The sequence below is a fragment of the Epinephelus lanceolatus genome, chromosome 3 (genome assembly GCF_041903045.1).
Source record: "Epinephelus lanceolatus isolate andai-2023 chromosome 3, ASM4190304v1, whole genome shotgun sequence".
Classification (NCBI taxonomy): Eukaryota; Metazoa; Chordata; class Actinopteri; order Perciformes; family Serranidae; genus Epinephelus; species Epinephelus lanceolatus.
In genome coordinates this window covers 30,963,654-30,987,235 of record NC_135736.1, presented here as the reverse complement: position 1 = coordinate 30,987,235, position 23,582 = coordinate 30,963,654, and the positions used below count along the sequence as shown (strand labels likewise).

Below are 23,582 nucleotides of genomic sequence, written 5' to 3'. Positions count from 1 at the left end.
TAGCCTGGCACAATCCCTGATCAGATAAATCTATCAAAGGATGTCAAACTGATATGAGCATGACATGCAGGCTATTATAAAACAACATAGTTGAATTATATATAAAAAAATAATTAGTAAAATAACAGAATCTGTCAAAAAAAATTGTAGTAAAGTAAAAAGTACAAGGTGCCATGTGAAGACAGTACCCAAGAAAAGTGCAAGTACCTCACATTTGTATTTGAATACAGTACTTAAGTAAATGTAATTAACTACATTTCACCAATTCACATGACCAATTTTATCCAAACAAGTTATAACAAGTTAATTCAACCTCCTCCACCCTGATGCTGATACAAATCTTATCAGCAGGATTGTGCTGTAGTCATTTCTTACAGCTCATGAGACTCTACTGTTAGTCTTCAAGTCAGGACTTCAACTTCAAAACTCTGGTAAATGTCAGTATCTTATGGAAAAAATTGTTGCTACAAATCATCATAAAGTAGCACTACATAACATGAAATTGGGAAAAATTTGCTTCAGCGCTGGTTTTTTAGTACTGGCACTATCAGCTTAATCATCTGAATTATTGATTTTATCCTACCAACTTTTATACGTCTTTTCTTTTATTCACTTTGGTCTGTATTTGCTTGTTTGTTTCTTTGTGAGACTATACACCGATCAGCCAAAACATCAAAACCACTGACAGGTGAAGTGAACAACATTGACCATCTTGTTACAACGCAATGTTCTGTTGGGAAACGTTGGGTTCTGACATTCCTGTGGTTGCCACCTGACACGCTCCACCCACTGAAACACCAGTGCAGACCGGGTACCCGCCATTATGGCAACCGCACCCCTCAGTAGCAGTGGCCCCCCAGCAGGACAATGCACCATGCCACACCACAAAATGTGACGAAGAGCTCAAGGCATTAACCTGGCCTGCAAATTCCCCAGATCCCCATCTGATCAAACATCTGTGGGACATGCTGGTGCAGCACCTCACATCATACAGGACTCAAAAGATCTAAAGCTAACATCCAGCACGTCCCTCAAATTTTCGATCAGGTTGGGATCTGGGGTATTTGGAGGCCAGGTCGATGCCTTGAGCTCTTTGTCCCACTCTATGGGTCATGCCTGAGCAGTTTTTGTGATGTGACAAGGTGAGCTGTCCTGCTGGGGGGGCCACTGCGATCGATAAGTGCCGTTGTCTGCAGCGGTGTTCGGGTAGGTGGAGCACGTCGCCCCCCCCTTGTGGCCCAATTGTTGAAAAACGCACGCTAAAGTGCCATCCTGGGAGCCAAAACGCGTGCTAAAGTGCCCTTTTTTTTTCTTTTCGCCCCTGCCCTTCAAAAAGTGTATGCACGCCACTGGCCAGGACCCAAGGTTTCCCAGCAGAACATTGCCATTTTTATCCAAACAAGTTACATTAAGTGCATTCAGCCTCCTCTGACGCTGATACAAATCTGATCAACAGGTTCATGCTGTGGTCATTTCTTACAGCCCGAGTTCAAAACTCTGTTAAATGTCCAAACCGTTTCATTCCAAAGGGTCATGCATTAGAGCTGTGTGAAGCCTTGGATGACTGTGAGTATATGGTTAATCCTTCATAGCCGTGCCATCAGAAAAAAAAAGCTCCAGAATTTTATGTAGGTTGGTCTGTATTATGTAACCATAAGCTCAAAACAGATCAAGTGTAAAGGCCATTAAGTGACAGACATAAGGAAATGGCTTGTGATGATATGACTCTCCTGGTTTAGGCAAAGAACATTTAATTCAAAGACGTCTCTTTGTTTCATCTCCAAAATCATCCACATATTTTCTCCAGAACATCCAGATTGTTTTTGACTGCAAATTAAAGAGGACCAAAATTAAAATTAATTTGTCAAAAAGTGGTTACACTGTGTTGTAAACTAAACTAAAGGGCAGTGAAGGTATCTCCTTCCTCTCAGAGAAAATACCCAGTTAGCATCTGTTTCTGCTGCTGGGTTCAACTGCCAGTTGGATTAAATTGCACCTGCTGTGCTTGTTTTTATGAGCTGCACTGTATAATGTGCTGTTTCATGTCTACATTGTCTGGTCTGGCTTTAATAGTTCAGCATCCCCCACATAAAAATAGGACATGGAAATAGACTGATTGATTCTGAGTTCATGGCTCAGTCTCTTCAGTGCACACAAACACATACAAAGATTTGCACACTTGAAAAAAAAAAGACCACAAGAAGGTCAGACAGTCTGTTTCCTCTCAGCAAGACCTCATTACCCAGAGGCCACCTCTTTTGGGCCACTCCCTGTCTCAAATGTCACTGTTCAAACCTCTCCCACACACGCCCTGTTCCCCCATACTAAAAAGGTCGCAAGCTATTAGGTAACGCTTGATAATATCATTAGCTGCATCAAAAATTCTTTTTCCTCTGTTTCATATGAATAATTCAGGCATCATTTAATCACTAGGGAGGGACCAGCAGGGAGGATGAGAGCAGCTCTTTGTCCGGTGTCTGATCTGTACGTAACGGGATGAAGTCTGATTCCTGTAAAGCAAATTACAGTGAAACTGACTGACTTGAAGAGTTGGATACAGTCAACACAATCCTGTGGAGAAAAGCAAACTTGGAAAGATGTTTCATGTCTTTAAAGACATCACCAGCTGTGTATAAATGTGGACGACATTCAATCAGTCCTTTCAGTGCTTCTATAGCAACACATACACCTCTGGCAGTCGTCAAGGTTGGCTGCTTGCATGTCGGAGGAGAGGCTATACTGTTCCTTAGATGAGACACGAGATGTGACTATTCAGATTCTGTCCTGTGACCCAGCAGCATTATATTTGTTCAGGGAAATGTACAGTAGTTGTGAATGAACTAGAAAAAAAAAACACTCCCCAGGGCCCCCATGCTGTTTAACTGAGAACACTACAGACATGCAGTCTATTGTTGCATGTCAAAACCTTTTTTCCCTGTGAGATACAGCACAAACTGGCATGCAACTACTTATGGCACGCTGCTGTGTAAAGTAGAAAATCCTAAAATGTCCAACTCATAGACAGCTTGTGAGAGTGGTGGAAGTCGTACTCAGATAATTTGTAAAAGTAAAAGTGCAACAAAACTGTGGAACTGCTAACAATTTAGTGACATGTGATAGGCATGATTCCTGCACACTAATATCCTTGCTACACTTTACTTTGAGTTTTCAGTCTATCAGACCGCCATCAGCGCATACATGAATCAGCAACAATTCGCATAATTCTAATCAGGCAGTATGCAACACACTTGTGCACAACCCCCCACCTCTTGGGAATTGTAGTTCATTAAGTACTGAATGGAGTACTGTGAGGCATACAAGCATGGATAGAATTATGAATGGGCCTTTCAGGCACAAGCCCAGGGAACCCCGTGACCTTCACCTGCAAAATGTCACTCAAATTAGCACGTAGCAACCAGGAAGACACACAGAGAGACCACGTAGAGATGCAAAGGAACTGCAAAGAGACACAAAAAAACTAGAAAACCGATCAAAACAACTACAGTACAGGCCAAAAGTTTGGACACACCTTCTCATTCAATGCGTTTTCTTTATTTTCATGACTATTTACATTGTAGATTCTCACTGAAGGCATCAAAACTATGAATGAACACATGTGGAGTTATGTACTTAACAAAAAAAGGTGAAATAACTGAAAACATGTTTTATATTCTAGTTTCTTCAAAATAGCCACCCTTTGCTCTGATTACTGCTTTGCACACTCTTGGCATTCTCTCCATGAGCTTCAAGAGGTAGTCACCTGAAATGGTTTCCACTTCACAGGTGTGCCTTATCAGGGTTAATTAGTGGAATTTCTTGCTTTATCAATGGGGTTGGGACCATCAGTTGTGTTGTGCAGAAGTCAGGTTAATACACAGCCGACAGCCCTATTGGGCAACTGTTAAAATTCATATTATGGCAAGAACCAATCAGCTAACTAAAGAAAAACGAGTGGCCATCATTACTTTAAGAAATGAAGGTCAGTCAGTCCGGAAAATTGCAAAAACTTTAAATGTGTCCCCAAGTGGAGTCGCAAAAACCATCAAGCGCTACAACCAAACTGGCACACATGAGGACCGACCCAGGAAAGGAAGACCAAGAGTCACCTCTGCTTCTGAGGATAAGTTCATCCGAGTCACCAGCCTCAGAAATCGCAAGTTAACAGCAGCTCAGATCAGAGACCAGATGAATGCCACACAGAGTTCTAGCAGCAGACCCATCTCTAGAACAACTGTTAAGAGGAGACTGTGCCAATCAGGCCTTCATGGTCAAATAGCTGCTAGGAAACCACTGCTAAGGAGAGGCAACAAGCAGAAGAGATTTGTTTGGGCCAAGAAACACAAGGAATGGACATTAGACCAGTGGAAATCTGTGCTTTGGTCTGATGAGTCCAAATTTGAGATCTTTGGTTCCAACCGCCGTGTCTTTGTGAGACGCAGAAAAGGTGAACGGATGGATTCCACATGCCTGGTTCCCACTGTGAAGCATGGAGGAGGAGGTGTGATGGTGTGGGGGTGTTTTGCTGGTGACACTGTTGGGGATTTATTCAAAATTGAAGGCACACTGAACCAGCATGGCTACCACAGCATCCTGCAGCGACAGGCCATCCCATCCGGTTTGCGTTTAGTTGGACGATCATTTATTTTTCAACAGGACAATGACCCCAAACACACCTCCAGGCTGTGTAAGGGCTATTTGACCAAGAAGGAGAGTGATGGAGTGCTGCGGCAGATGACCTGGCCTCCACAGTCACTGGACCTGAACCCAATCGAGATGGTTTGGGGTGAGCTGGACCGCAGAGTGAAGGCAAAGGGGCCAACAAGTGCTAAACACCTCTGGGAACTCCTTCAAGACTGTTGGAAAACCATTTCAGGTGACTACCTCTTGAAGCTCATGGAGAGAATGCCAAGAGTGTGCAAAGCAGTAATCAGAGCAAAGGGTGGCTATTTTGAAGAAACTAGAATATAAAACATGTTTTCAGTTATTTCACCTTTTTTTGTTAAGTACATAACTCCACATGTGTTCATTCATAGTTTTGATGCCTTCAGTGAGAATCTACAATGTAAATAGTCATGAAAATAAAGAAAACGCATTGAATGAGAAGGTGTGTCCAAACTTTTGGCCTGTACTGTACATAAAGACATAAAATGACCCCAAAAGACTTCAAAAAGACACAAAACAACCTCAAAGAAATACAACATGACCACAAAGAGACAAAGTGACCATGAAGAGATAAAATAACAAACAAAAAGGATCAAAACAATCAGAAAGAGACATAGAATGACTCAAAGACACAAAATGACCTAAAAGAGACACAAAACAATTACAAAGAGATGCGACATGACCACGAAGAGACACAACGTGACAATAAAGAGACACAAAACAACCACAAGGACCAACAAAATAACTACAAAAAGAAAACAAAAAAAAACCCCAAAACACAAAGGATTAAAACAACTACAAAGAGACAGAAAATGACCCCAAAGGACTTCAAAGAGACATAAAACAACCTCAAAGAAACACAACATGACCATAAAGAGACAAAGTGACCATGAAGAGACACAAAGCAACCACAAGGACACATGGATTGACTACAAAGGGGATCACAATAGCCACAAAGAGACACAAAATGACCTATAAGAGACGCACAAAAAACTACAAAGAGACACAACATGACCACAAAGAGACAGAAAACAACCACAAGGACCAACAAAATAAGTAAAACAAGGATCAAACAATTACAAAGAGACATCAAATGACTCAAAGACATAAAACGACCCAAAAAGAGACACAAAACAATTACAAGGAGATGCAACACGACCACAAAGAGACAACATGACCATAAAGAGACACAAAACAACCAAAAGGACACACGAAATAACTACAAAAAGGATCACGATAGCCATGAAGAGACACAAAATAACTAAAATGACCTAATAGAGGCACAAAAAAACTACAAAGAGTCACAACATGACCACAAAGAGACAGAAAACAACCACAAGGACCAACAAAATAACTACAAGAATACAACAACCTCAAAGAGAAATAAAATAGTGATAAAAAGGATCAAAACAACTACAAAGAGACAGAAACAGCCCAAAAGACACAGAATGACTTCAAAGAGACACAGAACAACTACAAAGAGATGCAGAAAACTACAAAAAGGATCAAAACAACCACAAAGGGACATAAAACAACTAAAAAAGACACAAAATGACCCGAAAAGAGACACAATATGACCACAAAGAGACAAAGTGACCACAAAGAGACACAAAACAACCACAAGGACCAACAAAATAACTACAAAAAGGATTAAAACAAGTATGAGACAGAATACGACCCAAAAAGACAGAATTATCTCAAAGAGACACAAAACAACTGTAAAGACACACAGCATGACCACAAAGAGACAAAATTACCACAAAGAGATGCAAAACCACCCTTTTGCATGTCTGTACCCAGGGGCCCATTGTCTCGTAATCCGCCCATGCATTCAAATATAAAAATATACAAAAAAGTGTAACACGCAATCTATTTATGAGGTGTAACAGGCTAAAAGGTTTAATGGTTTCATCTTTCACTATGCATTGTATTTTATAAGCCATATGCTTTTGCATGTTATCTCTTAATCTGAACTGTAACTTGCAATTATTCATGTCAGATGAACGTATTGAAGAAAAAAGTACAACATTACCGTATGAAATGTGGTGAAGTAGAAGTATAAAGTAGCAGAAAATGGAAATACTCAAGTACAGGACAAATACCTTTGTGCTTGAGTAAATGTAGTTAGTTATGTTGTCCACTTGGGGGCAGTAATTGTCATTCATCCACTGGGGAAAACACTTACACACTTAAGGGGCTGTCCACACCAATGTGGGTATTTATAAAACCGTGACTCTTTGCTCACGGTTTGGCCTTTCATCCACACGTAACCACAGTTTTGGGCCCCTGTAACCAGAGTTATTTGTAACTGGAGTCCAGGGTGAACTTTTTGGAAAAGTCCGGTGTCAGCAGTCATGTGTGGACAGGATAACTGCAGTTATTTTGTCTCGTCTCCATTGTATGACGTCACAGTGTGCAATGTAAACAGAAAACAGCTGTGTTATTACCCGATCCAGTGTGTGCGAGAGACGATTTGTGGATGGACCTAAACAAAATACTGCTGCTATTTAGCAGCATATTGATATAGATATATATATTATTATATTGATTTTTCGCGCTTGTTGTTTTTCCGGTAATGACCTTTTACTGCCTTCTGATTGGCTACAATGGCCTTACAGTTATATTGCCACCTACTGCTTTGGCATGTGTATTACATTGCTTGATAGTGGAATTTGCGGTGTCATGTGGACGGAGGTATTTTTATTACACCGCTTGTATGGACGCAGATCTTTTCAAAGCTGGAGGCCAAAAAAGTTCGGTTTTAAAAATACCTGTGCTCGTGTGGACTAGGCCTTAATGTTGGGCTTGAGAGCTTTTTTGACATCTTCAGGTGGCAAACATGAGAGCAAAATGTGAGTGCATGCTTTATGTATACTGTGACTATCACAAATACATGTATGTAAACACAAAACTTTAAAACATGCATCATATAAACCAGCAGCTCACACGGACCTGTTAATTGGTCCTCCAAAAATTTTTTTAACAAATTGTAGCCTGTGTTTTGAATTAAATTGTAACAGTACGGCTTTGTCATAGATATGATATTATGATATTGAGTCAAAGGTCAGATGTCAACAGGTTAAAGGTCAAAAGAGCTCAACAAAGACAGAAATCTGCTCTGCCAGCAGGAATTCATTGTTAAATTTAGCAGTATATTTTTCATGATTTTCATTCAGTCAGAGCTTGTTAGGTTTAACTGAAATTGAAATTGAAGTGATATTAAATGCACTGGATTTAACTGAACGGGCAGAAAGAACAGGAGAATGAGAGACTGACAGAGAGAGAAAGTGAATGAGTGAGAGGAAGCAGCTTATGATCAAGTGACTGATCCGACAGGATTACATGTCTAAATGGAGCTTAGGACTTCCCTTCAGAGGGAGAGAGTGAGAGAAATGGAAGAGACTGGAAGGGTTATGTGGAGGGGAGAGACGTGAAATATGTGAGGTAATCAACATTTTAACATTTAGTAGATTAGTGATTCCCAACCTTGAGTTAGATACCCCACCTATAGATGACAAGATGTACCTGAGGGGTCATGATGGGACATGACGGGACATGGAAGACAAAACAAAAAGTTCTTGTATACAAATTTGAATTCCTTTCTTGAATTGGTCTGTAATCTTTTTCTGTTGACCCCTCTTAAAAGGGGTCACACGCAGACATACTGCTTTATTTTAAGGTGTCGCAAGCGAAGTAGTACTAAATCATGTAAGAAGAGTAAAAGAAAGCATTTTAATTTAACGAGATAAGGTGAAAATATGTGGATGCCTATAAACTACATTGTGCAGTCACTGATAACGAGGAGAAAATAGGGAGTGCTGCACTGGGTCAAGGCTCTGTGTAGTTTGTTGTAAAAAAAATCAGGTGCTCTTCAAGGATACGGCAAAGAGTCACTTACAGATAAAAAACGACTGGCCAGCTCACTCAGTGTAAAAGTCCATAGTACAAGTAGGCAGTCCAAAAATGCTTCCGTGAAAAAAATATCTTTTCCAGCGGATATCTTAGTTACAACATGATTGAGCTAGCAAAGCAGTTTTGTGTTGCTATGTGTGGTATTTATTCAGTTTTGGGAAATCACGATGTCTAGAAAGCATCAGTGGCTGCAGCTGACAGGGACAGCTAACACTAGCAGCAAAGCTAACATCAGGACGTCATCTGTTAAAAGCCTCCCGTTGTCGGATACGACATGAAACTACTCCAGTTAGCTCAATCATGTTGTAACTAAGACATCCGCTGGAAAAAATATTTTCTTCACGGGTGAGCACACGTTTGATAAAACGGAGTTAAATCTCTCGGCATCCATTTTCAAGCTCCCTGTGTGTTTGTTTCCTTGCGGACGAGAAAAGGAGGAGCGCACATTTCCGGGAGGGCGTGTGTCCTTTTCAAAAATGCAAGAGGCGTTGCTTTGTTGCCAGCCATTTTCGCCGGTGTGTTAAACACACTTTAGAAAGGAGTGTCCCCAGACTATCAGAAGGCGGAGATCTCTGATTGTCTGGTGGCGAGACTAAAGACTCTCTAATCAAAACATGTTGGTTATCCATGAATTGATAAAGGGTTTAGTGCCTCAGATGCGCTATTCTTCTCTTTAGCTTCATTTATTTCTGTGATTTTTGTTTTTGCTATAATATCGAACATCACAGCAGTTTTGTTGAAACTTTTCTTCACTTTGAGTCGATGTGATCAGTGTCTGATGTCTCACATCTGAGTTTCAAAGTTATGAAATAAACTGGACCTGACTCACAGCTGACCTATCACATTAGCTCCAAACCTGCTTCCTCATAACATTAATTAATTAATTAATCATTATGTCAACTTGTCATAAACACAAAAAGAGGTGCATTTCTTGTTAATGTCAAGTTGCCATGACAAAGACCTTTTTCTGGTAATGTCAACTTGTCATTATAAGGACATCCCAAACAAATTTAATGTCAACTTGTCATGACAAAGACAACTTCTGGTAATGTCACTTTGATTAATGTCAAGTTGTCATTATAAGGACATCCCAAACAAATTTAATGTCAACTTGTCATGACAAAGACAACTTCTGGTAATGTCACTTTGATTAATGTCAAGTTGTCATAATAAGGACATCCCAAACAAATTCAATGTCAACTTGACATGACAAAGACAACTTCTGGTAATGTCACTTTGATTAATGTCAAGTTGTCATTATAAGGACATCCCAAACAAATTTAATGTCAACTTGTCATGACAAAGACAACTTCTGGTAATGTCACTTTGATTAATGTCAAGTTGTCATTATAAGGACATCCCAAACAAATTCAATGTCAACTTGACATGACAAAGACAACTTCTGGTAATGTCACTTTGATTAATGTCAAGTTGTCATTATAAGGACATCCCAAACAAATTTAATGTCAACTTGTCATGACAAAGACAACTTCTGGTAATGTCACTTTGATTAATGTCAAGTTGTCATTATAAGGACATCCCAAACAAATTTAATGCCAACTTGTCATGACAAAGACAACTTCTGGTAATGTCACTTTGATTAATGTCAAGTTGTCATTATAAGGACATCCCAAACAAATTTAATGTCAACTTGTCATGACAAAGACAACTTCTGGTAATGTCACTTTGATTAATGTCAAGTTGTCATAATAAGGACATCCCAAACAAATTCAATGTCAACTTGACATGACAAAGACAACTTCTGGTAATGTCACTTTGATTAATGTCAAGTTGTCATTATAAGGACATCCCAAACAAATTTAATGTCAACTTGTCATGACAAAGACAACTTCTGGTAATGTCACTTTGATTAATGTCAAGTTGTCATTATAAGGACATCCCAAACAAATTCAATGTCAACTTGACATGACAAAGACAACTTCTGGTAATGTCACTTTGATTAATGTCAAGTTGTCATTATAAGGACATCCCAAACAAATTTAATGTCAACTTGTCATGACAAAGACAACTTCTGGTAATGTCACTTTGATTAATGTCAAGTTGTCATTATAAGGACATCCCAAACAAATTTAATGCCAACTTGTCATGACAAAGACAACTTCTGGTAATGTCACTTTGATAAATGTCAAGTTGTCATTATAAGGACATCCCAAACAAATTTAATGTCAACTTGTCATGACAAAGACAACTTCTGGTAATGTCACTTTGATTAATGTCAAGTTGTCATAATAAGGACATCCCAAACAAATTCAATGTCAACTTGACATGACAAAGACAACTTCTGGTAATGTCACTTTGATTAATGTCAAGTTGTCATTATAAGGACATCCCAAACAAATTTAATGTCAACTTGTCATGACAAAGACAACTTCTGGTAATGTCACTTTGATTAATGTCAAGTTGTCATTATAAGGACATCCCAAACAAATTCAATGTCAACTTGACATGACAAAGACAACTTCTGGTAATGTCACTTTGATTAATGTCAAGTTGTCATTATAAGGACATCCCAAACAAATTTAATGTCAACTTGTCATGACAAAGACAACTTCTGGTAATGTCACTTTGATTAATGTCAAGTTGTCATAATAAGGACATCCCAAACAAATTCAATGTCAACTTGACATGACAAAGACAACTTCTGGTAATGTCACTTTGATTAATGTCAAGTTGTCATTATAAGGACATCCCAAACAAATTTAATGTCAACTTGTCATGACAAAGACAACTTCTGGTAATGTCACTTTGATTAATGTCAAGTTGTCATTATAAGGACATCCCAAACAAATTCAATGTCAACTTGACATGACAAAGACAACTTCTGGTAATGTCACTTTGATTAATGTCAAGTTGTCATTATAAGGACATCCCAAACAAATTTAATGTCAACTTGTCATGACAAAGACAACTTCTGGTAATGTCACTTTGATTAATGTCAAGTTGTCATTATAAGGACATCCCAAACAAATTTAATGTCAACTTGTCATGACAAAGACAACTTCTGGTAATGTCACTTTGATTAATGTCAAGTTGTCATAATAAGGACATCCCAAACAAATTCAATGTCAACTTGACATGACAAAGACAACTTCTGGTAATGTCACTTTGATTAATGTCAAGTTGTCATTATAAGGACATCCCAAACAAATTTAATGTCAACTTGTCATGACAAAGACAACTTCTGGTAATGTCACTTTGATTAATGTCAAGTTGTCATTATAAGGACATCCCAAACAAATTTAATGTCAACTTGTCATGACAAAGACAACTTCTGGTAATGTCACTTTGATTAATGTCAAGTTGTCATTATAAGGACATCCCAAACAATCTAGCGTCAAGCTACAATCCGGCATCTTTACATGTTTTAACATGTTCATCAATGTGCACTGTCCCATTCAAATAAACAAATAAATAAATAAACAAATTCAATGTCAACTTGACATGACAAAGACAACTTCTGGTAATGTCACTTTGATTAATGTCAAGTTGTCATAATCAAGACAACCCAAACAATGTCAACTTGTCATTACAAAAACCGAATGACACTTAATGACAGCAGTCATAAACATTTATGACATGTACATAATGTTCATGACAAGTTCATGACAATGTAATGTCATAGTTATGACAGTGACATGTCATTCTTATGTAGATACCTTCAAGTAAAGTGTTACCAAAATATCTTCTACAAGAGACACTTGGCCAAGGCAGCAGCCAATCAAAACAACAAATACAACAAATACAAAATATAATACAAAAATCCACAATAAAACAACAACTAGTCAAACATAGTGGCTTCTTGAGAAAAACAAGCACATGTCTCTGTCACCACATCCTCTATGATGTTCTTAAATTCAACAATGGATATAGGTGTTTCTAATTTTAGATCTTTCTGAAGACATGATCTTTTGCCAAACATATCCGTGTGTATCCACAGGTTCATCACAGCATTGTTGAGCAATTCAAAGTTTCAGTGAATCAGCTAAAGAAATACTGCACAAATGTGACACATCTGTAAAAATGTACAAAATGAACAATTTCATTTGGCAACTGTGTTGGGTATTAGTATTTCTATTTAATTGATTGATTGGTTGATTTTATGTGATAAATTAAAATACAGTACACAAATGTGCATACAGCACTAAAATTAATCAAGATATTGCAATAAAGTCACATGATTTATTTCCATTGTGGTCCTGAGGTCTAGGCTGTATGCTACTAATATCCCACTTTTACACTACCTAAAAAACGATATAAAACATTAATCTTATACAGGCATAAAAAACAACAAAAAACAGCCAAACTCAGAAACCAGACCAGAAACATAGGCGTGTCCTAGAAAGAATGTTTCACTATCAGCATCCTTTTTTTTTTTCAGCTGTTTTTTAAAAGCCTAGTGTTTAAGAAAAGAATTTGAGGGCTTCCTCCACCACTGTCAGTCTGTTAGGGTTAATTCGAAACAGGGTCTTCTCAATAAATCAAGTTCCCTTATGAAACACTCCTCAGCTGCTGTGAACCTCTGTGGCTCCTGCTTAGCACTAGTGAAGATGCTTAAACATGGCGTGTACTGTAGTCTTGTTGCTGTTGCTGTTGCTGTTGCTGTTATGGCACCTTAAAGTTACACCCAGACCACAGGGCACTCAGAGCGGCTCCTGCTGGTTTGGTAGATAATAACAGAGCGACTTCCTGCTACAGCACAAAATGTCCAACTGCTTGAAATATGAGCTGAAGAACATAAAGAGGAGGGCCGCAGAAGGTACACACGCAAGGCAGAAGGAGGGCCGGATTTGAAAGTCTGTATATAATGATGTGGACTGGTTTGTGTTTGACTCTGCATTCACTGCTGTCTGTGTATGTGAAGGGTGAACCGCTCTGACTGGAACGTAGCTTGCAGAGTGCCTGTATAGCTTTGCTGGCAGATTATGAAATACTGCAATAATATCCTGATACAAAGTCCCTCTGAGTTTGAAGGTTGCTCAAGTCCAGTGGGTGCTGAACTTTAAAAGAAAGGTAAGACACACAGTTTCCTGGCATACTATATTTCATGCACATTTTGTTGGAGGGATTGATTTACATGTTCATGTTTTTCTCTCTGGGCTGATCATGTAACCTGAACCCTGCAAAACAGCACTTTGTCCGTGGAAGATACAAACAGACAGTCAGTTGTACTTTGTTCATCAACGCTTGTGTATTTACTGGATATTATCAAATCTAATAAGGCCACTGCTGTATCTGAGTCAGCTGATTTTTGGATGTTTCATTTCCCCTAATGTGCCTGTTTTGCATGACTTCTTGATGAGGATACACTCAAGCACTCTGCACTTTGAATTCTAAAGTCTTGTCTAAAAAACATCCAGACGAGGGGTGTGTCATGCAACAGGAAGTATTTCACACGTCGATCAGTTTATCAGGTTATAAGAAATGCTTTGTGTATCAGGCATCAGTGTAGTTGTAAGCATGTGTCAGGGCACTTTAAGTATTTATTTAAGGTCCAGTGTGTGAAAGATTAAGGAGGATTTATTTGCAGAGTTGCAACCAGCTGACACTTCTCTGGGTAAGAATTCCTTCAGTGTTCACTGAGGAGGTGTTTACAATGAGCCCAATTATCCACAGAGGTCTCCTCCTTTCCAAAAAGAAACGAACCAGCTGTTTAAACCCAGGAAAAACCAAGGCTGCACTTATAAAGCTCCCTAGTGCTAAGTGTTGCTCCTAGTGATGAAATTCAAAGAAAATTCTTAGAATTGCGATGCTTTCTCAGAATTTCCCCTTAAAGTTAAGACTAGGTTCTTGTAAAGATAAAAGTTATTCACAGATTCTTAGACCTTAAACATTAAAAAGTCTGTTTCTCTGACACAGCTCCACAGTGGCCAATGCAAAATTGTGAAAACATGAATGGCTCTTTCTAAAGCCAGCGTTTGGTTTATCCATTCTGGACGAGGGTAGAAACATAACAGAGCACCATGGCGATCTCCGTAGAAAGGGGGAGAGAGAGGGGGATGACATGCAGCAAAGGGCCACAGGCTGGACTCGAACCTGGGCCGCTGCGGCAACAGCCTTGTATATGGGGCGCCTGCTCTACCACTAAGCCACCGACGCCCCATAAACAGCTCATTCTAAGGTATCAAAAACACAAGTCATATTTTCGGGCGTAAAATAATACACTAAAGAAAACATACTTATTATATTATTATATCCATCTCTGCCAATATATCTCCCTAAATCCCACACACTAGACCTTTAATGTACAATATATTTCCACAATTATCACTTCTCCTTAGATATTTACATCTGTGTTGTACTAAATTGTTAATCACTATCTGCCTCCACTTCTGTGTTGCCCACCAGAGGCGTTACAGTTGTTGCCAGCTACATGACTAAACACTTATATCTGCTTATAGCTACATTATAGTGTGAGTATGTAGATATCAAATGTTTTTAAATGTTAAATGGGAGAGTTAAAATTAAGTGGTGCAACTTATTCTTTCTTCTTTTGCTTTCTGCTGATGTTGTAAAATGCAGATCCAGCTGTTTGCTTGGCATCATGTCAGAGTGAACAGGGACAAGACTGGAGTGTACTGGCGGTCACTGAAGCAGCATCCCTGCATAGCTTGTTGTTGGATTAATAACTGATGTGCTTAAAGTCAGATAATCATGTTTCTCATTTATTATTGAAAAGAAAATATGTATATATTAAATATCATTTAATTTAAGTTTGATAAAGGGAGTTTTAAACAAGGTGAGTCAACAAGTTTTCCCTCCATGAGCTGGGGCCTCTGGCAGCAGACCCCTGGGGCCATATGCACAAAGCTAACTAAGATAATTAACCTACCTTGTAATAGATGCCTCCTGTGCACATAAGATTAAAAAAAAATCACTTTTAAGGACTTTAGGGGCTCTGCAGTTTTCTATTTATTGCTTCAATTCAAAAGCGAATTCAACTTGAGAACTAATACTGAGGATTTCTCAAATGAATCATTAAGTAAATGCAAACACAGTATTTGCAATTAATGAAACCTAACTATCACTCAGAACAGCCCTGACAAAAATAACTGGGTACTAAAAATGACGTACAGTACAGGCCAAAAGTTTGGACACACCTTCTCATTCAATGCGTTTTCTTTATTTTCATGACTATTTACATTGTAGATTCTCACTGAAGGCATCAAAACTATGAATGAACACATGTGGAGTTATGTACTTAACAAAAAAAGGTGAAATAACTGAAAACATGTTTTATATTCTAGTTTCTTCAAAATAGCCACCCTTTGCTCTGATTACTGCTTTGCACACTCTTGGCATTCTCTCCATGAGCTTCAAGAGGTAGTCACCTGAAATGGTTTTCCAACAGTCTTGAAGGAGTTCCCAGAGGTGTTTAGCACTTGTTGGCCCCTTTGCCTTCACTCTGCGGTCCAGCTCACCCCAAACCATCTGGATTGGGTTCAGGTCCGGTGACTGTGGAGGCCAGGTCATCTGCCGCAGCACTCCATCACTCTCCTTCTTGGTCAAATAGCCCTTACACAGCCTGGAGGTGTGTTTGGGGTCATTGTCCTGTTGAAAAATAAATGATCGTCCAACTAAACGCAAACCGGATGGGATGGCATGTCGCTGCAGGATGCTGTGGTAGCCATGCTGGTTCAGTGTGCCTTCAATTTTGAATAAATCCCCAACAGTGTCACCAGCAAAACACCCCCACACCATCACACCTCCTCCTCCATGCTTCACAGTGGGAACCAGGCATGTGGAATCCATCCGTTCACCTTTTCTGCGTCTCACAAAGACACGGCGGTTGGAACCAAAGATCTCAAATTTGGACTCATCAGACCAAGCACAGATTTCCACTGGTCTAATGTCCATTCCTTGTGTTTCTTGGCCCAAACAAATCTCTTCTGCTTGTTGCCTCTCCTTAGCAGTGGTTTCCTAGCAGCTATTTGACCATGAAGGGCTGATTGGCGCAGTCTCCTCTTAACAGTTGTTCTAGAGATGGGTCTGCTGCTAGAACTCTGTGTGGCATTCATCTGGTCTCTGATCTGAGCTGCTGTTAACTTGCGATTTCTGAGGCTGGTGACTCGGATGAACTTATCCTCAAAAGCAGAGGTGACTCTTGGTCTTCCTTTCCTGGGTCGGTCCTCATGTGTGCCAGTTTGGTTGTAGCGCTTGATGGTTTTTGCGACTCCACTTGGGGACACATTTAAAGTTTTTGCAATTTTCCGGACTGACTGACCTTCATTTCTTAAAGTAATGATGGCCACTCGTTTTTCTTTAGTTAGCTGATTGGTTCTTGCCATAATATGAATTTTAACAGTTGTCCAATAGGGCTGTCGGCTGTGTATTAACCTGACTTCTGCACAACACAACTGATGGTCCCAACCCCATTGATAAAGCAAGAAATTCCACTAATTAACCCTGATAAGGCACACCTGTGAAGTGGAAACCATTTCAGGTGACTACCTCTTGGAGCTCATGGAGAGAATGCCAAGAGTGTGCAAAGCAGTAATCAGAGCAAAGGGTGGCTATTTTGAAGAAACTAGAATATAAAACATGTTTTCAGTTATTTCACCTTTTTCTGTTAAGTACATAACTCCACATGTGTTCATTCATAGTTTTGATGCCTTCAGTGAGAATCTACAATGTAAATAGTCATGAAAATAAAGAAAACGCATTGAATGAGAAGGTGTGTCCAAACTTTTGGCCTGTACTGTATGTGAAGGTGGTGTCGTAACTATAAGAGGAGAGTTGAGTATCTGTGTTGTCTTTATGCAGCAGCTTTTAAACCTGGGGGGTTTTCTTTGACTCTCAGTCACACATTAGGCTGCAGTGACCTAAGAGCAACAAACTACAGACATTCACCCCTCAGTGAGTATCTTGTGACGCAACCATGAGTTAACACTTTTAGGTTTTCGACCTCGACCTGAAGCTAAAACAAATACACAAAGTAAATGGACAACCACAGTTTGTTGTGTAAAGGAAGACGTCTGCAATCATTCATAGAACATTCAAGCAACAGACTGAAACACTGTTTTAACAGCCTCTCATGTTGTATTCTAATCTTTACAAAATGTTTATCTAGACTTTAACAGACTTGGTGTCTTCTCTAATGTGTCTACAACTAGATTAGTCACTTATTAAATTAAATGATTGAATGACCCTTTAAGGAATACTCTTGCAATTGCAGTTTCTGACCAGAGACTGAACCTGATTTCACCATCTGGTCCCAGGTTAGACTCAGGTCATAAAGAGTCAGGATGAACTAAAGACATGAGAAAACTTAAAACAACCTCTTTTTTCCTGCCAACAGATGGAGCACGTCTCTTTCTCGCCGCTGTCCCGTGTTGCCATTTGCGGTGGCACCCATGGAAATGAGATGACAGGGGTGTATTTGGTGAGAGAAATGCAGAAACAGAAGGTAGATCAGACTGGATCTGTTTCTGTAACTACCGTCCTATCGAATCCACGGGCTGTGGATGCTTGCAGGAGATATGTAGAAAAAGATCTCAATCGCTGTTTCACAGCTGCCCTGCTGAGGTAAGTTTGAAAAAGAAAAAGTTGCAAACTGCCTTGTAGTACAAAACTAAAAACAGCCAGACAAGAGGATCCATGTATTGGAAACTCATTAGCCATGTTCTCGCTTCCAGCTCTCCCATAACAGACTCTGCACCCTACGACCTGAGGCGAGCCCAAGAGCTGAATGCTCAGCTTGGGCCCAAAGGAAGCCAAGAGGCTGTGGATCTGCTTTGCGACCTCCATAACACCACTGCCAACATGGGCATGTGCATACTCATGGACTCCTCAGACCCGATCCCACTGCACATTTACAAATACATACAGGTAAGAGCTTCAAGGAGTCATCCAGACAAATATTTTAAGGCATATAACTTGACTTCAACAAATTAGAGCACAGAGCACTTAAACTGCAGATCTCATAATGTTGAAGTCATTCATTCATTATTTCCCGTAACCGCTTATCTTGTTCCTTCCTGTCCTATCCTTTCTGACACTGGGTGGGAGGTGGGGTACACCCTAGACAGGCTGCCAGACCATCACAGGGCTGACACATAGAGACAGACAACCATTCACTCTTACATTCACACCTATGGGCAATTAACCTATCTATCTATTAACCTGTCTTTTGACCAGTGGTTCTCAACTGGTCTATCCTCAGGACCCACATTTTTCCTCAGTCATTAAGTCGTGACCCAAATTTTTACTCTCCTCTCAAATCTATTTCACAGACACTTCCTTGAAATTTTATGACTTTTTTCATGAAATACAAAAGTCTTTTGGAGCGTAATTGGTGTCTGTTAATCATCTTTGCATTGACTATTGTATGTAATATACAGACTAACATTTTGAGAATTTCTAGAAAACATTTCTAGAAAAAAGTTGCAAAATTAAATGATCAAAGTTACAATATTTTGCAAAAAAGTTGTAAAATTTTAAGAAAAAAGTCAATAATTTTTTCGGAAAAGTCGCAAAATTTTGAGAAAGAAATCATAAAATTTTGAGAAAAAAAGTAAGATTTCAAGGAAAAATCATAAAATTTTGCAAAAAAGTCAAAATATTAAGAAAAAACATTAAAGAGAAAAGGTCATAAAATTTTTAGAAAAAAGTTGTAAGATTTTGAGAAAAAGGTCATAAAGTTTGAGGAAAAAAGTTACAATATTTCACAAAAGATATGTGAATCCGTGACCCAGACAAAATGACCCCGCGACCCACTTTTGGGTCACGACCCACCAGTTGAGAACCACTGCTTTAGACTGTGGGAGGAAGCTGGAAAGAAAACCCACGCTGACACAGGGAGAACATGCAAACTCCGCACAGAGGGGCTGCGCCACACCCTCTTGCTGTGAGGTGACAATGCTAACCACTGCACCACTGTGCCACCCAAATGTTGAACCCAATGAACTTTAATTTGACTGCAAATACTGCATTTATTGACATACAATACACAAAATACATGCCGGTGTTAAGCAGGTATAATGCTTACCATACTCGCCATCTTGTATTAGCAAGCTAACATTTTCTAATTAGCACAAATAAAGTAGATTTGAGGTTAGCGTTGTAGGTGTTTACTTATAAATTAAAGTATTGTGAAAATAGAAATGGTGGCACAAGAGGAGCAATAAATGTTAAGTCCACTTGCAAGTGCATAGAGCCTTTCTGCCTCTTAACCTCTCAAAGCGTTTTAACACTGCATGTCACGTTTACACACACCTTCATACACTGGTGGCCGAGGATTTGACACAAGGTGCAACCTGCTACTTAGTTAAACATTCACACGCAATCACACATAAGTCCTCCAGTCCACATGTCCAAGTATCCTTGGGCAAGATACTGGATAACCCGCTCTCCGTCCTGAGCCACAGCTGCCTAAGTACTTTGTGGACCACAAATGTCTGTACAAAATATCATGGCAGGCCACCCAGTAGCTGTTCAGATATTTCACTTCTGACCAGCTGTTTTTGTTTTTGCCCCCGTTCAAGTAATCTTTGTTTAGGTTTTAAAAATTCCTGCCCTGCACCAGTATTATTGCACAGTATACTATATAGTTTGCAACCTATAGTAATCATGGTGTCAAGTCAATATGAAGCTGAAGCTGTGGTCATCTTCCAGGATATATCTGTATTTGTATTGTATGGTAAAGCTCTAAAGACTGAACTGAAGCATGCAGGGCTGTAAATATTTGACCTGTCTGGTTTTCAGAGTAAGATGACCTCTGCGCCTGTGAGAGCAATCCAGTTGGCTTTATCACATCCTGAAACGTATTCCCTGGATTCAGTGGGCAAACATGGCTTTTGTACGTGTGTGAATTTTTCTGCCTGCATTTGAATAATTGGATTAATAAAAAGGTAAGATGCTGATGTTTCTCTTGTTCTCTGCAGCGATAGAGGTCGGTCCTCAACCTCACGGCGTGCTCAGAGCTGATATCTTTAACATAGTGAAAGAGGGAGTGGATCTCATGATTGACTGGCTCCAGAAATTCAATTCTGGTAAGAAACAACCTCTGGTCAGATTATTTAAACAGGTTTTCTGACTTAATGTTCAAAACTTGTGATGGCCCACTTTAACATTTTCTCTTTTCTTTAATTCAGATATTTAATCAACTGATTGTTATTGTCTTTTTTGCAATTAAAAAAATGCTCATTACTACTTATTACTGTCCTTTGCCAACAGGAAGTACTTTTGAAGGGGGTGACGTGGAGGCATACTGCTACGTGAAGAGTGTAGACTACCCAAGGGATCCTACAACCAATGAGATTACTGCTGCCATTCACCCCGATCTGCAGGTAACAGACAAGAAGAGATCTTGGAGACATGCACAGGGTTACTCTGAGTGAGGAGTCTACAGAGAGTTACCCCCAGAATGTGCAGCTCCTCTCAACTTTGGAGCTTTAAAGTAAGCTTCAGCTCATTGTTAAGCTGTCATATTGTCATTTTCGGATGCAGCACGCAACTACCTCCTGCAACAAAGCGCTAAAAATCCACTTTACACTACCTGAGGACACAGTTAGCTGGTGAACATGGTGGAGCATTTAGTGGCTAAACCCCCCAAATTAACACCAATGTTTCTCTGTATCGACTACATGTGTACATAATCAGCTGTTTGCCGACAAGTTCATTTTCTGTATCGCCTTAAAAAGGTGGTAATATGTCAGTGATCTAAGTGGTAAAACAGTTTCCATTGCCCCCAGGTGGCCACAAAATCAGTCATTGCACCCCAGTCACCAGAAGAAAATTTTGGTATTGTACTTTTTAACAAACAAATATGGCGGCACAGTGGTGCAGTGGTTAGCATTGTCACCTCACTGCAAGAGGATTCCTGGTATGAGCCCAGTGTGAGGGGTTCGAAACCAGGATGGTGAAGCCCTTCTGTGTTGACTTTGTATGTTCTCCCCGTGTTAGTGTGGGTTTTCTCCGGGTGCTCCGGCTTCCTCCCACAATCCAAAGACATGCTGGCTGGGTTAATTGGTGACTCTATATTCAATGTGAGCGAGAATGGTTGTCTGTCTCTATTGGTGTGTTCATTTTGTACTCGGAGGTCGGAAATTCCCAGGTCCCAGTCGGAAGTTTACACTCGAACGCACCCTGAGATCGGATTTCCAACTCGGAGCAACCGCATCGACCCGACTTACAAATTCAAGATGGCTGCCGGTCACATACATAGTGAGTAAACACTCTGCTAAAGTACTTTTTATAGCAATTTTATCTTATTTGTTTTACATTAGGTCAGCCTCATCTGCAGCGTTCATCAGTTGGAGTGCATAATGGTTTTGAAGCTGTCTATACTCCGAAAGTGCAAGGGCATCAAAGGCTTTCTTGCGGGCGTCCATGTTTTTTTCCGACTTGTCCACCGTTGTCAACTAGAATGCAAAAACTGTTGTCAACTCGGAGGTGACGTCATTCCCACTTCCGACTTCCGACCTCTGAGTACAAAACGAATGCACCATATGTGCCAGGCCTGTGACAGTCTGGTGACCTGTCCAGGGTGTACCCTGCCTCTTGCCCAATGTCAGCTGGGATAGGCTCCAGCCCCCTAGATGGTGAGTCTCCAGCTGTATGCGAAATGGCCGCCAAGGCGCAGACCACTGACCAAAACCAACAACACCAGTCCTTTTTTGGTGACCAGTAGCAATGTTTTAGCAGCACATTGTGGCGTTTCCCAGTAATGGTTAGGACTGAGCCATCCCGACTTTTCCTGCAGCTTTTGTGCCACCAAATGTGGGTGTATTGTCCCAAAATATAATCTCTCCGTAACTATAACCAAGTGATTTTTGTGCCTAAACCTAACTGCACCTTCACCACACTGTTGTTGAGAAATGTTATGTTTCAGAATATCCACTACCAAATAATGTGCAAATTTAACTTATCCGTGGTACAATACAAACATTTTCTGTGGCGAATGGGTTGGTTATTGCAGGTGAAGCTCTTGGCAAGAAAGTTACCAAGCCTATTTCCCAAAACATTGAACTAGTCCTCAACAATGCTGCATACGTCAGTCCTATTTGCAGTTATATTTACATTCATGAATCAATAAAGCCCTGTTTTAGGAAGCTATGACAGGAACAGTAAATGCCATATTTGCATTTAAAAGCTGCCCTGGTGCATGATGACTAATGTGTGAGTGTTCTCTGTCTTTCTCCAGGATAATGACTTCAAGCTCCTCCGACCAGGCGACCCTGCGTTCCTGTCATTTTCTGGGGAGACGGTGAAGCACGAGGGAGAGGAACTCTACCCTTTCTTTGTCAATGAGTGTGCCTACTATGAGAAGAAGATCGCTTTCCATTTAGCTACGAAGGTCACTGTGACCATCCCGTCTGTAAGTGTGAAGAAGGAATAAGAGTACAGAGACAGAATGAGACCAACATATATACAGACACTTTGTTATAATCAAAGAAAAAAATAATGTGCAATCATGTTTAAATGCAATGATGATTAGGTATTCCACAGGCGGGGAGCACTATGAGATGATACCTCCTCATCCTGTGTGTCAATCCAAAACAGCAGCTCTGCAACACTACAACCACTGTGAGGCTGAAAGAGGAGGCTTGTGTGTAAAACGAGTTGTTTTTACACTGAACTGAATGATATTGCACAGGTGCTGGATTTATAATCCTCCAACTATTGTATATTAACTAGACTTGGATCTTTTTTACGCTGTAGCAATGATGCAAAACACTGTATTTGAATAAATGAAAAGATGGATCACTTTAAACAACTAGTGTGTGTTAATATTTAATGTAGTTTAGCATGTTAGCATGCTAACATTCGGTATTTAGCACTTAAAGCGACACTTACGTTTCTGGAAATTTTACGCTTTTCTTTGTTTAGGTTAAAATGCTATTAATAAGCTGATGGCACACTAAAACGCAAGTGAATTCCACCAGAGATAAAAACTCATAATTATACCATTCTCATATGGTTCTGAGAAAACTCTGACCAATTGTTGCATTCGGACCAAATGCAATGATTGGCCGAGCGTCCCGTCTGTC

The 23,582-nt window shown here is 39.9% G+C and overlaps 1 protein-coding gene across 2 annotated transcripts; it reads left to right on the top strand.

Moving 5' to 3' along the window:
- Window positions 1-13,220: 13,220 nt before the first annotated feature.
- LOC117254598 (N-acyl-aromatic-L-amino acid amidohydrolase (carboxylate-forming) B-like) lies at window positions 13,221-23,308 on the top strand. Of its 2 annotated transcripts, none has more exons than XR_004501490.2 (7): window positions 13,221-13,605; window positions 17,891-18,117; window positions 18,228-18,420; window positions 20,296-20,389; window positions 20,475-20,582; window positions 20,767-20,989; window positions 22,736-22,875. XR_004501490.2 is itself a non-coding variant. In XM_033622953.2 (7 exons), exons 2-7 carry the CDS (start codon window positions 17,891-17,893, stop codon window positions 22,928-22,930), a joined length of 930 nt encoding a protein of 309 aa, XP_033478844.1. In that variant the 5' UTR covers window positions 13,235-13,605; the 3' UTR covers window positions 22,931-23,308. The 2 variants fall into 2 exon arrangements, 1 of the variants encoding a protein (XP_033478844.1); XM_033622953.2 differs by having other exon boundaries at window positions 13,235-13,605; window positions 20,767-20,879; window positions 22,736-23,308.
- The last annotated feature ends 274 nt before the right edge of the window (window positions 23,309-23,582 follow it).

Bases quoted from the DNA above. Each gene is read 5' to 3' on its own strand.
- LOC117254598 (XM_033622953.2), top strand. From the start codon at position 17,891: ATGGAGCACGTCTCTTTCTCGCCGCTGTCCCGTGTTGCCATTTGCGGT. The intron at 18,118-18,227 runs GTAAGTTTGAAA...TCTCGCTTCCAG, and splicing joins TTCACAGCTGCCCTGCTGAG to CTCTCCCATAACAGACTCTG. The intron at 18,421-20,295 runs GTAAGAGCTTCA...TCTGGTTTTCAG, and splicing joins ACATTTACAAATACATACAG to AGTAAGATGACCTCTGCGCC.